The 13,491-nt window shown below is 56.1% G+C and overlaps 1 protein-coding gene across 1 annotated transcript; it reads left to right on the forward strand.

Annotated features, from left to right (window-relative positions):
• The first annotated feature begins 255 nt into the window (after positions 1-255).
• On the forward strand, positions 256-12,775 carry SIGLEC15 (sialic acid binding Ig like lectin 15). The gene is made up of 7 exons (XM_060027777.1): positions 256-348; positions 1,211-1,321; positions 7,953-8,022; positions 8,409-8,792; positions 9,851-10,231; positions 11,344-11,374; positions 12,694-12,775. Exons 1-7 carry the CDS (start codon positions 256-258, stop codon positions 12,773-12,775), a joined length of 1,152 nt encoding a protein of 383 aa, XP_059883760.1.
• Positions 12,776-13,491: the final 716 nt, after the last annotated feature.

Here is a 13,491-nt window from a genome sequence, read left to right on the forward strand (position 1 = left end):
ACTGTCCCACCCACAGAGCCCTGTGGTGGGGGCTGATAGGGGAGGGGTTTCCTTTTCCCAAGTTGACTTAACTCAGCCATGTTTCTGGATGATTTCGGGTTGGGTCCCGCGTAGAGGGTGGGGCTGGAAGAGGTGACCCTGCCCACACCTGGGGCAGACAGGAGAACAGGTCAGACAAGGCTGTGAATCCTGGCTCTGCTATTTCCTAACTATGTGGCCCTGAGCAGGTTACCTAACTTCTCTGAGCCTCGGTAAATGCGGGTCCCCATCACCTCGTGGCTGCTTGAAGGAGAATTAGATCATGGGTGGAAGGCTCCCAGCACAGTCCTGGCGCTCAGCGGTTGTGCAGTAAATGGTAATGAAACGTTGCTCAAGTCACATAACTTCAAGGGACACTAGGTTTGGGGTTTTTTTGTTTTGGTTTGGCTTATTTCTCCTGCTAAGAGTCAGCAGCTATGAATCAGTGAAAGACAAAAAAAAATTTACGGGAAGCATGAGCTGTCACATGTACAAGTACAAAACCCAGACCACACAAATGCTCCAGCTGCATGTCACGACTCCCCGAGGAGGTGGGGCACACGTGGGAGCTCTGCAGCTGGGTCGGCGAGGGGACCCCCTCTTCTCGTGACCGGCAGCTGCTTCACCGCTGAGACCAAGAGCTCTTAAACTAGGGTGAGCAGCGTCCCTCTTTCTGAAATCCCTCTGCAGCCTCTCCATGTGGCAGCGGGCCTGGAAGCGGCCGGAGCCCAAGGGGCCTGAGAGCAAGGTGGCCACAGGTCACGGTCCCATCCCTGTCACACCTCTGAGCACAGGGCCCAGGGCTGGCCTTTGGCAAAAGTGAAGTGGAGGAATTCATCCAGGAAACCCCCCTCTTCCACTTTCCGTGACTTCTCCCTCACACAGGCGTCCCCCCCGCCCAGCACCCTGGGGCAGCCCCTCATCTCCCAGGGGCCCTCACACTCTCTTTTGTCTTTCCTTTCTGTCTCCCCCCAGATCTGCTTTTAGAAAGCGGGAGGTGAGGGGTGGTGGGAAGAGCAGTAGTCTGGGAACTCTGGCCACTGAGTGACCTTGGTCCCCACATCTCTGATGAGCTGGGGCGGCAATCACAGCAGCTGTCATCCTCGAGGACTGTCGTGCCAGGCTTTTAACGCCCAGCTCATTTACTCTTCCCCACAACCCTGCAAAGTGGGGGCCCTTTTCCCTGTTTCAGGGAGGCTCGGCGAGGTCAGGGCACTTCTGGGTGTCACAGGCTGATGTGAACTGGAGTCTCCTGAGTGCCAGCCCAGCCCTTGCCATCGCCTACACCTACGTGCAGTGGGTGGTGAGCCTGGGGCAAAGCTTGGGGCTCAGAGGAACTTACTTGGCTAGCTCTGAACCACTGCAAAAAAACAAACTGAGGAGGCAAGACAATTCACAGCAGTCACCCAAGGACATGGGGCGCTTATCTGGGACGCGGGGAAAGGTCAGGGACTGCTGCCGTGGGCCCAAAAGGAAATGGAGGCTGAATGAGCCGGGACACTTCTGCCCCTGCTGGCTCCTGCGGCCAGCAGCTGGGACCCAGAAGTCCTACCCGGGAGGAGGAGGGGTGCAGGAAGCTAGAGCACGGCAGGGACAGGTGGAATCAGAACTCCCAAGAGCAGCGCACTGCGAGGACACTGCCCCCGGGCAGGCTCCCCCCGCGGCTCTGCATCTCTGTCAGCCCAGGCGACAGGGGCCAGCTCCACAACCAAGTGGCCAGAGAGGCAAGGGTTAAAGGGGAAACAGGACAACCCGAGGGCAGAAGGGGAACAATCAGGCCTTTCCCTGACTTGCGTCTCCCAGCTCCCTGGAGCCTGTGGGGTCTGCTTCTCACCGATGGATGGAATTCCTGGTTCCGCTTCCTCCTCTCCCCTCTGGTCTCTGCCCCATTCTCACTTTTTCTCCCCCTGATAACCTGTCTGGACTATATGCAGGCCCAGAAGGAAGAATTACTGAGAGCAAACTGAGGTGCGGGAGGGAATCGGATGAAAGGCAACTGCCCAGCTCGAGCCACACACCTAACTGGGGAGGTCCGGTGGCCAAGATGAACATCTGTCTTTGCCCCAAAACACCCTCTCCTGACCCTTCAGGCGCCGCAATGCCCAAGAAGTCACCCCTGGAGTCATTCGCTGAGAACACCCCTACTAACATGCCCAGGTATCCCCAAGGAGGGTAGCCCCTTACAGACAGCTGGGCTCATCAGACTGGCTGCCCGTTAGCTGATAATGTCAGCCCTCCTAGGGGGTGGGGAGCAGATCTCTGAGGGGCTCCACCTCTGAGGGCCACAAGTCTAGCCCTCCACGAGGCATCGTCTGTCCGTGGTAAGCACCTGCCTGGCATCATCCTTCTCCCCCTCAATGTCCATGCTTGTTTCCTCCAGAAACCTGTCACAAAAATCCCACCCCAGCAGACCTAATTCTTGTTAAAGCGCCACTCTCTGAGGACACCCCCATTGGCCATTATCCCATCACAGCCGCCACCACTGGCTTGCTTTCCTATCTGTGGTCCATGGACAGCGACTGCCGCATGCTCAGATACAAAATCATAAACAGTTTTCTCGCTAGTTAACATAAATGCCATCACACAGAACGCACTGCACATGAGCTACAGAGAGGCTCCCATGCACATCCCTGCCTCCTTCCTCACCAAGGAACTGGTGGGAATCTGGTTTAGCTGCAGGCAAAGCCAAGGCCTCTATTTCTGATCCATCCAGATGCCACTTCTGCCCATCCAGGTTCTGCAGATGTTTCTACTGCCGAGTTCTCGTCCCACCCTGACACCACTGGGACAGGGCTTTGGGATGATAGGTCCAGGGTGAGTTAACTACCCCTCGGTTGACTCGTGATTATGATTACGTGGAAGCTGGTACCCAGTGCTACAGCCCCAGCCCTCCCTCCATGTGCATCATCACCGCAGGGGGCATGAGGGAGCAATGTGGAGAGTTTAGTAAATGGCTGCACAGGACCATCAAGAGTGGATGCCTCTTTCCGCGTAGCTGAGTTTTCTCAACAGCCAATGGCTTACTTTAAGTACCTAAAAGCCTTTCAGTTAATTTTATATTGACATATTTCTCAAATGCTTGCCAGGCTTCCTTGTCATTTTTATCCAATTATCATTTTTGGACACAGACTTTTAGATTTAAAATTCTCCTTAGTAAGCATCTAGAGACATCATTTGACAGATGAGCCCACTGAGGCCAGAGAGCTATGCGGACTCACCTATGGTCACAAAGTCAGGGCCAGTCTAGTCAGGGCTACAACCCCAGACAGACGCCTGAGACCCCATGCGAGGGGCACGCCTCTCATGGCAATGAACCTTTCCAAGGTGACTCAGGTCATCCCCGCGAGCAATGTTTCACTGGCCTGCTGCAGTGTCATGATGCCTCAAGGCCCTCTGCACTTACCCCTCCTCTAAAGTGTCCCTTTTGTGCTGTACTTTTATCATTTCTGTCCTGATCGTCACATTATTTTTACTGAAACTGCCTCCCTGACTGAATGCTGATTATATCACCCCTTGCTGCTTTCAATGGACTACAAACAGAAGACACTTTCTAGCTTTTCAACCTGTATTTCCCAAATCTGGGGAGCTACTTAAACAAACTCGTTAGAATCATGTATAAATGAAAAACAAACAATGGCTGGGCAATGGACAGGCTGTAAACACACTGAGGCAGCCACGGATTGTCACCATAGCTGTATCCCCAACACTCAGCACAGTATCGAGCACAAGACAGACCCTCAATAAACACCTATTGAGTGAATAAGTACATGAATCAATGACTAGCTTTCAGGTGAGTTAAGGGCAAGGCCTGCGCTATTGCATGATGTGTAGTCTAAGGTGCCAAGTTGAGCCACAGATGGTGCAGTTTCCGGCATCAATTTCCTGGCCCCCACCCCCACCCCGTATCGCCTTGAGCTGTCCGTCCAGAGCCCTTCTCCTTGCCCATCACTGGTTAGCACCACCCCCATGCTCCCTCCTGGTCCCACTCTCTTTGCACGGCCAGTGAAGGAGGGAACTAACATCACTGAGCATTTGCTGAGTGTCAGCACTGTCCGGTTGACCTTCACGTGTGACTTCATTCCATCCTCAATCCTCAATCCTATGAGGAAAGTACTATGTACCCCATTTTGCAGCAGAGGAGCCTGAGACCTGGGACATTAAGCAACTCGCCCAAAGATCTCCCTGTAAGTGGATGAGTCTAGAACAGTGCCAGGCACAGACTGGGTGCTTGATACAAGTGAGAATGTCACCCATGTCCAGCCGTACCAAAGCTGGAATGCTCTTCACCATGCCCAGTGGCCCACCATTGAGAGGAGGGATTTCGGACAAGGGGAAGAATGTGGGCCTCCTGTTGACCCCCGGAGGTTGATAGACATGAAGCAGGAAGAGTAGAGACCCTATCAAAAGGAGCTGTGGTTCCAGTTCAGGGGGCTATCCCTGCCCTGTCCTAAGAGACATGCAGGAGCTGCCAGAGGGAATAGTAAATGTCCCAGGAGGCTGGGGAGCTTGGGTTCCTGCCAAAGCACATGCATTTGCTCCCTGGGTAATTCCTATTGGGACTTCCCACATTCACCTCAAGTCCCCTGGGTGAACTCAACCAAAGGTCTCTGTGTAAAAGTGAGTCCAGGTGCCCGCCTCTTGGAACACCATGCAGCAGACAAACAGGAAACACAAGTCTCCCCCTAATGGGAGCCAAGACTGTCACACTTGGTGAAAGGGCCTGTGTGTGCCCTCTCTCCTCCCAGAGCAGAACCCAGCCAGGGAGGGAAGGGCCCGGACCTGTCATTTGTACCACACATCAGATGCTCCCAATCTAGGCTGTCATCCTCGAGCAGCAGAGTCCAGGGACAAGGTCTGAACATGACCCACCTATTGTCGAAATTCAGCCTCTGTTCACTGGTGCCGGATTAAACCTCCCTGGGGGACTCTGCTCTAGGAGACAGAGTTTTGAGTGAAGTAGGAAGAAATAGCATTATTGCTTTGCCAGGCAAAGGGGGCCACAGTGGGCTAATGCCCTCAAAACTGTGTGTCCCGCCCTGGAGGGGGTAGTGAGGAGTCTGACAGTGTTCAAGGAGCAGGGTGTGATCAGCTCGTGGACACTCTTCTGATTGGTTGGCGGTGAGGTCATCAGGAGTCAGCATCATCAACCTTCCAGCTGGTCTGGGGTCTCCCTGCTTGTGGGCAGCATACAGTTAACTTCTCCCACCTGGTGGCAGTTTCAGTATCTGCAAAACAGCTCAAAGGACTTGGCTCAGAATACTACCTATGGTCTTTGAGGAAGAACTAGAGGTCCTTGAATTTGTTTCCTGGCTAAAGTATAATTATTTTGTGTTGCTTGACTGTTTTTCTTTCTTTCTGCATTTTCTCACTTTTCTGATTAAATTGATTCTTTGACTACGGTTTTTCTACAGATGAAAGGCAGGCGGAGGACATGGGTGGGGCTCTGTTCCGGGAAGACCTCATAGGGTCCTGCTCAGTTACACTCCGAGGGGAAGCCTTGGCTCTGCCTGGTTGGCCAAATGACGTTGCCAAGGCCCTCAGGCTCTCTGAGCCTCAGATCCCCTTTCCGGAAGGGGGGCTAATGACAGCACCCCATGGATTGTTTCGCTTATGGAAACAATCCCAAAGCACCATGTACTCTGACACCCTTATCCTCTCACGCCCTGCAACCTCTATGCTGATGTCCGTACTTCCATTTTACCCTTTGCCTAGAATGCCTTTAGCCTACTTCAGGGCTTAGCAAATCCCACTCCTTTCTCAAGGCTCTGCTGAGGCGGCAGCTCCTTTCTCATGGGGCTTTCAATCAACCCCTGCCCACCCACCCTTCCTGCCAGCCCGGGCACCCTCCCTTCTGCTCTCTCTCAGCAATTCAATTCAACATCAACTACTATGTGGCAGGCACGTGCTAGGCAACAGCTGCACAAATATGACCCCCACACATGTTCCCTGCCCTCCCAGAGCTTCTGGGTGCCTGGACGAGACATACAGTTGAACAGGCAATGCCCATACAGAGGAAGCACTTCTGCCAGCCCTGGGGCATGGGGAAGGGGTGCCAGACCCAGGCTTAGGGCTCAGTGAAGGCCTCCCGCTGTAGGATGACTCAGCTGAGGCCCGGGGACGACTAGGAGGGAGCTGGTGAGTGAAAGGGGCCAGGAACCATGTTCAGACAGAGGGAACATTGTTCATGTCCCTCATTAGAGCACCTGGCAGGCTTTAGTGTAACTACGGGTTCCCAGATCTGTCACCCTTACTGAGCTGTGAGCTCCAACAGGCTGATAAATTATTCTCTTGCTCTTTGTAGCCCTGGCTCTAATCCCAGTGCCTGGCTTCCAGTGGGGAATGTGTCCGATCAATGATGGCCAATTGATGAATGCACAACAGTAAACAACCCCTGGGGAGTCAGTGCCTGGCTCTGCGATGCCTGAAAAATGCAGGAGGTCAGAGGAGGCTGAGGTCACAGAGGGTGGGAACGCAGGAGAACTGAGGCAGGGGCTGGGCCTCAAGACTGGGAGATGCTTTCTGCAGCTAGAAGTACTGACTGAACGAGAAAAACCTTCAGGAAGGGTTTCTCAAATCTGGAACTAGGCCCTTTGATTATTAACAACTGAACAAACGAGCTCTTACTAGGGAAATATGTCAAGTCCCCCGCTTGGGTTCAAAAGCGTACTTCCACTTGTCCGGAAGAAAGGAGATTTGGCTTAGAAACAGACTGTGTGGGGAAAAAAAAAAAGAACCTCGTGGTTTTATTTCATTGCAAGCGCGGCACGATCCCAAATTGAGGTTTTCTATGAGGCACAGCTCACACAACCCAATTCATACCCCACTCTACCTGGCCTGGAACACACACCTGGAGCCCCCGGGGTCAGGACACTATACTGCAAGGAAAGTACCAAGCTGGTAGTGAGGATGGAGAGGGGCAGGTGAAGGACTAGGACCTCTGACAGAGAAGGGAAGGCTTACTGGGTCCAGGATAGCCATGATGGGATCCCGGGAGGGCCGTCACAGGGAAGGAAGACGAAGGCTCCAAAGAGCGATGGGCCGTCACGTGAGGGGCAGGAAACATTGGTTCTGAGCAGAAGGGATGCCTTGACCTGTAGATTACTCATAGATGGTATGGGTTCCCTGGAGGAGGGTCTGCCAGCTGTGGGCTGCGGAGATTCCCGCCCAAGAAACAAGTGTGGCTAGCCCACAGAGCAAAGAGCACTGGACTTGGAGTCATGTGATGTGAAGCATGTGAAAGAACCTGGTGAATTGCAAAGCCCTTTGGAAATATAGGGGCTGGTATATTATTCCCTGTAAAGATCCCTTTCCTGAACTCTACCTGGGCACTAGAGGCTAAGCCTGTCCCTCCCTTCTGGAGGAGGCTCCCAGGCCCCCTGACCTGAGCCTCCCAGCACTGACACCCATCCACCCACCCCATTCACCCCACCTCCAGAGAAGCACACATCTGCAACAAGACAGGCGGTGACTCTCTAGCCCTCTGTAAGCTGCAGGCAGAGTGCAGCTTCCAGACCTTAGCTCAACCATACTTCAGAGGCTCACAACATGGGAGGTGAGGAAAGTTGAGCCCAGAGGCACTTGTGCAAAGCAAGGAGGCAGCATAACGGTCCACCCCTCCCTCAGCTCCCTGTCTGGGCACTGGCCTTTTGGGAAACCCGCTTGGGTTGACTGTAGAGGAATCTCAGCCACCAACTCAACACACCAGCTTCAAAACATACCACCGCCTCCCAAGGCCTCAGTTTCCCCTCTGTCAATGGGAGTGTTGCTCTGCTTGGATAACCCCAAGTTTCCATGCCCTAGTGCACTAGAGTGCCACAGTGAGGTCAGGCAGTCCTAAGGTTGAACATCAGCTTTGCCTCATCCTAGCTGTGTGACCTCAGGCCTCAAACTCTCTGTGCCTCGGTTTATAACATGTAACCCGGGAATAACTCTGCTTACCTCTAGGATCATTTGTGAGAACTAAAAGAGATACCACCAGGAACTTGCTCAACACAGAGCTGCACAGTAAGTGCCTTTATTATTGTCGCCATCTGGGGCAGGGGTCGGGGGGTGGTCTTGGGACTGTACTGTAACCATGGGATCCCAGGGCTTATCTGCAGCAGGGCAAGTTTTGATGGGAAAGAGGTTGGGGTCACTGGGCCTGTAAGTGAGGTGGGACCACCCTGAGTGAGGCAAATAGTCCCAGGGAAATGGGGGGAGAGTCCAGACACCTACAAAGTCACGGCAGTCAAAGTCCCAAGAGATGCTTCTCGAGTCCTGGGGTGGTTTTCCAGACTCCCCCCACCCCCGAGGGCAGGGAGGGCGCTTCCCAAGTCCTGAGGTTTCCAGGCCCCCCGAGGGCACGGGCAGGGTTGCCGCATGCCGCCTGCCTCTCGCCCGCCCGCCCGCAGGTGCGCCGGCGCAGCGCTGGTCTATGAAGTTGCCGGCCGAGGTGAGTGCGGCGGCGGGCGAGGCGGCAGTGCTGCCTTGCACCTTCACACACCCGCACCGCCACTACGACGGGCCGCTCACGGCCATCTGGCGGGCGGGCGAGCCATACACGGGCCCGCAGGTGTTCCGGTGCGCGGCGGCGCGGAGCAGCGAGCTCTGCCAGACGGCGCTTAGCCTGCACGGCCGCTTCCGGCTGCTCGGCAACCCGCGCCGCAACGACCTGTCGCTGCGCGTCGAGCGCCTAGCGCTGGCCGACGACGGCCGCTACTTCTGCCGCGTCGAGTTTGCCGGCGACGTCCACGAGCGCTACGAGAGCCGCCACGGCGTCCGGCTCCGCGTGACCGGTGAGCGCGCCGCCCGCCTCCTCGGAGCGCGTCCGAGGGCTCCCTAGGTGCGGGCTCTGTGCTGGGATGGGAAGGGGTACAACAGGCACACCCCTTTCTCTAGAGCAGGGGGTCTCACACCCGGCGATGGCTTCGGGCCACCCGGGAAGTTGTTAAAAAATGCCGCGGAATCCTGGCCCCAGGAAGGGCTGGGGGCGGCCTGGGTTGGGCCTTGTAATGAAGCTCGTAGAGAGTGAATATGCCCGAACAGCTCTCAGACTAGGGGGGAGAAAAACAAGGAGCGGTCACCTTAAATATGGCAAGGACTGCAGTGGGCTGTGTGCACAGAGGGGGTGCACAGGGAGCCCGCCAAGTGCCCGGCGCTTCTCTAGACCCTGTGGTGTAAAGATGTGGGAATCAGGATCCTAGAGCCGTGGTTCTCAACCCTGGCTGAGCATTGGAATGACCTGAGGAGCTTTGTAAAAATCCCGGAGCCCCCCTGTGGGGGACCCAGGCGTTCTGGGTTGAGTTTGACGCTGCCAAGAAGCTCCCATGTGCCCTTGGGCTGGCTGGGCCGCCTCTCTGAGTGCATTTCAGTTTCTTTGCGCTTGTCCGCCCCAGTCCCACAGTCCCAACAATTCAGTGAATCGTCTCAAGTCTAGGTACTGGTGAGGCTGTCTGGGAGTGAGAGGTGCCCTTGAAATCACTCCAGCAGACTGCCCCCAGTCGTGTGCTACCGCAATAGTAACGACGTTTAGAGAGCACTTGCCCAGGTACCCCACTTGTCAAATCTTCTCAACAGCCCCGTAACGTAAGTGATCCCCATTTTACATGTGAAGAAACTAAGGCACAGAGCGGCGGAATAACTTGCCTAAGGTCACACCGGTACTGGGACCCAGGCATAGTGGCGCCCGAGTGCCTCTTCCTTCCTCTCCGTATCACCTGCTCCCCCGCCCCTTCTCCAACGCTCTGGGCCAAGGGGACGGGGCGGCTGCCCCTTGCCCTTGCCTTGCCCTTTGCCTGCCGCTGCTCTGACCACACTTCGCTTCCTCCCGCTCCTCCTGGGCCATCGCCCGCAGCCGCCCCACGGATCGTCAACATCTCGGTGCTGCCCGGCCCGGCGCACACCTTCCACGCGCTCTGCACGGCTGAAGGGGAGCCGCCGCCCACCCTCGCCTGGTCCGGCCCAGCGCTGGGCAACGGCTCGGCCTCCGTGCCGAGCCCAGGTCAAGATCACGGCCATCAGGTGACCGCCGAGCTGCCCGCGCTGGCCCACGACGGCCGCTACACGTGCGCGGCCTCCAACAGCCTGGGCCGCGCCGAAGCCAGTGTCTACTTGTTCCGTTTCCACGGTGCCTCCAGGGCCTCAGCAATCGCCCTCCCGCTCGGCGCGCTTGGTCTCAAGGTGCTTCTGCTGCTCGGCGTTCTGGCCGCCCGCGCCGCAGCCCGCCGCCGCCTAGGTGGGTGCGCCCCAGGCCAGGATGGGTGCGAGGGGCGGCCAGGGCTCTCCTCCAGGCTGACCACCTGGCATGACACAAGCAGAACATCACTTATGCACCTGTGCATCATCTCACTTTCCTCTCCCTGCATCAAGCCCAGGAGGTGGGAACCAGCGTGAGCCCATTTTACAATCAGGAAGCTGAGGCCAGAGAGGTTAGGGAACTTACCTCTAGCCTAGAGTCACAGAGATGTAGACCCAGACGATATAGCTCTGAGCCCACCTCTTTACCAGCACCCCATTAATGACTCATCCAGAAGGGTTCCGACCACACACAGGCTTTCCCAAATAGCACCATTTCATTCGGTCACAATGTGCTGCATAGGTGCTAGGAATACAGAGATGAATAGGACATGGTTCCTGATGAGTGTGTGCTGAGGAGTAAGCAGATAATTGCAGTCTGCAGAGAGAAGTGCTACCAGCCCACGTACTAAGGAAGCCCAGAGAGTGTGGGCCTCTCTCTGATGGGGCATCCAGACGGGGGCCGGGAGGGAAGGCTTTACACAAGGGGAGGCTAAATCAAAAGCTATAAGCAGGTGCGAGCTAGGAAAACAAGGAGCTAATAGTACTCCTAGCAGACGGAACAGCATGTGTAAAAGAGTGGAAGCTCGAACTAGCAGGCCGTCTTCAGACAGCTGCCGTCACCCCTCCCTACTGTCACTAAGCTGGATGGGAAATTTGCTCTGGGCCCCGGAGAGGAGACTTCCCAGAGCCTCTGACCACCCAGGTGAGTAGCACCAGCCTCAAGCTCTCCTGGGATGAAATCCAAAATTCGTCACAGTTGCTCTGGCTACCGTCTTTGCTGGGGCCACACTGGCTTTCCGGCAGCGTCTTCAAACCCACCAAGCATTCTGTGCTTCAGGGGCCTCAGAGAAGCAGGTCCTCCTGCTAAGTCGGCTCCTCACTCCCTGTCCTCCCCGGTGATTCATCATCTTTCAGGTCACTTCTTCGCATCCTGCTGGCTAGCTTTTCCCTCCAGACCACTCTCCTCATGGGGCGGGCTGGACAGCGGGGCTTGTAGCCCAGAGGCTACCATGGAGATTCATGCCTCCTCTCTCTCTGTCCCTCACACAGAGTACCCAGTCACCCAGGACGCCTCCCCGCGGTAAGTCAGCTCGCCCACCCCCACCCTGCCCCCCTGTAGTCCACCCCTGGCCAAGGGGTGCAGGCTCCTCATGGAGGGCAGCCTGAGAAGGAAGAATGGGCAAAGGGCTGGGGCTGGGGTCCCAGCCCTGATCAGGGTCCAGGCCCTCCCTGCAGCCTTCCCCCCTACTTCAGTCCACCAAGCCTGGCAGCCAGACCGGGCCACGCTGACCTGCTCGCCATGTTCCCAGCACTGACTGTGGGCCTCACACTGGCCTATCTTCCGGACCAGCTGCCTGGTGTCCGTGGTGCTGAAGGGTCATTTTTCTGGGTCTGCCTTATCTCTGCACCTAGCTGTGATCCCTGGAGGCTGCATTTCCTCTCATAGTGCCCAGCATTCTAGAACAGATCCACACAAAATCCACCATTAGGCAATGATTCTCCCAGACACCCTGCTGAAGGCTTTGCAAGCAGAATGTCATTAGAGGTTCTGAGGGCTTGGTTGAGGGCTCACAGACTCAGCTAGGAAGCATTGACCTTGCCCCCCTCTTGGTGTCTGTCCAAGTGAAGGCCTGTGTAGAAGAAGAAAGCATCCAATTCCAAGACCTTGTCCGAGATGCTTGGGGGAGGCAGGCGGGGGATGACAGCCTTCTCTAGGACCCTTTAGACAAGCCCGGGCACTCCCGTAGCGCCGTTCCCACCCAGGCACAGCTCAGTGAATGGTTTAAGCAGACAAGTGGCCCCATCTGAACAGGAGTGGAGGCCAGGAGACCTTTAAGGGCTGTTGACCAAGGCTGCAGCTGGCTAGGTTGCTTGGCTGAAGATGGCAATAGAGAGGGTGGGGAGATGGGGCAGACAGAGGCAGGGATGGCCAGAGTGGGCAGCACAAGCAAGGGAGGGAGCCAGCAGGTCTGGAGCTGGCGCCCCGGGTGCCACCTACTGAGCTGAAGATGGGGGGTGGTGTGTGGTGAGGATCACACGAGCTCTGTGGACTGTTTATGTTTGAGAGGCCACGAGGATGTCCCGGAAGTCAGGAAAGCGGTTAGGGTTAGCAGGAGGCCCGACCCGGAGGTCAGGACCCCAGAGATGGTTTTTGAAGCCACAGATGAGATCCCTTTGAGAAGACAGAGACTCTGGGATGCTGTCACCCAGGTGGTCCCCTCCCTGGTCTGCAAGTTCTGCCGCTGCCCTGCCTCCAACCTTCGGTTAGTCTCCAGGCCTTGTTGGATGCAGGCCCCCGAATTCCCTCTCGTCCCTCCTTCCGCCCCTTCCTGGGCTATGGTTTGGGCAGTCAGAGACCCCTCCTGTTTGGGTTGTCAGCCAACTTTCTCCTGTCCACAGGCCCCAAGCTCAGGAGTCCAATTATGAAAATTTGGGCCAGATGAGTCCTCAGGGTCCACCAGCAGCCGTGTGTTCACCTTGAGGAGCCCATTGGCCACTGGCATCCCCTGGACACCATGAGGAATGAAAGCCAACATGTGGCTTGGCTGGGATGGCCCTTCCTGGCTCCCAGGCACCTTGGCAGCCCTAGCCTGGCAGCACCCTGAGGTCAGGACCCTACTCACAGAGGCTCAGAGGTCTCCTACGTGGACTTCTGTCTCCAAGCCCCAGAGATATTTCTGTCAACAGGGCAGCATTTTACACGCATGCGCACGTGTGTGTGTGTGTGTGTGTGTGCCTGCACTCGCACATGAGCCCAGGTGACACTTCTGCAAACTCGTCTTGCCTTTGCTTACCTAGAACACTATAGTAAAGCAGGCAGGACCCTGGTCAGAGGGGTCTCCAGGCCCAGGCTCCATCCTCGTTCTGTCACCGACTTGCTGTGTGGACCAAGGCACTTTTTTCCATTCTTTGGGTCTCTGTTCGTCCACTGTTGAACACCAACAGTAACAGTCTTCTCTGCTGGCTTCGGGCTGTCAAGGTCTGAGGAAGTAGTGGATGTGAAGGGACTTGGGGCAGTACAAAGCTGTCTACAGGTGTGAGCAGTGTTACAGGCTCCTCCTTGCAGAGCGACCTTGGGACATCTAAACTTGGACAAGCATAGCACCCACACCGGCCTCGCTGGGAGTAAGGATTCCGGAGGGCAAGTCTGGGTCTGGGCTGTGCCACCCTGTGGTTCCAGGAACATCAAATCAGCAA

The sequence above is a fragment of the Delphinus delphis genome, chromosome 13 (genome assembly GCF_949987515.2).
Source record: "Delphinus delphis chromosome 13, mDelDel1.2, whole genome shotgun sequence".
Taxonomy (NCBI): domain Eukaryota; kingdom Metazoa; phylum Chordata; class Mammalia; order Artiodactyla; family Delphinidae; genus Delphinus; species Delphinus delphis.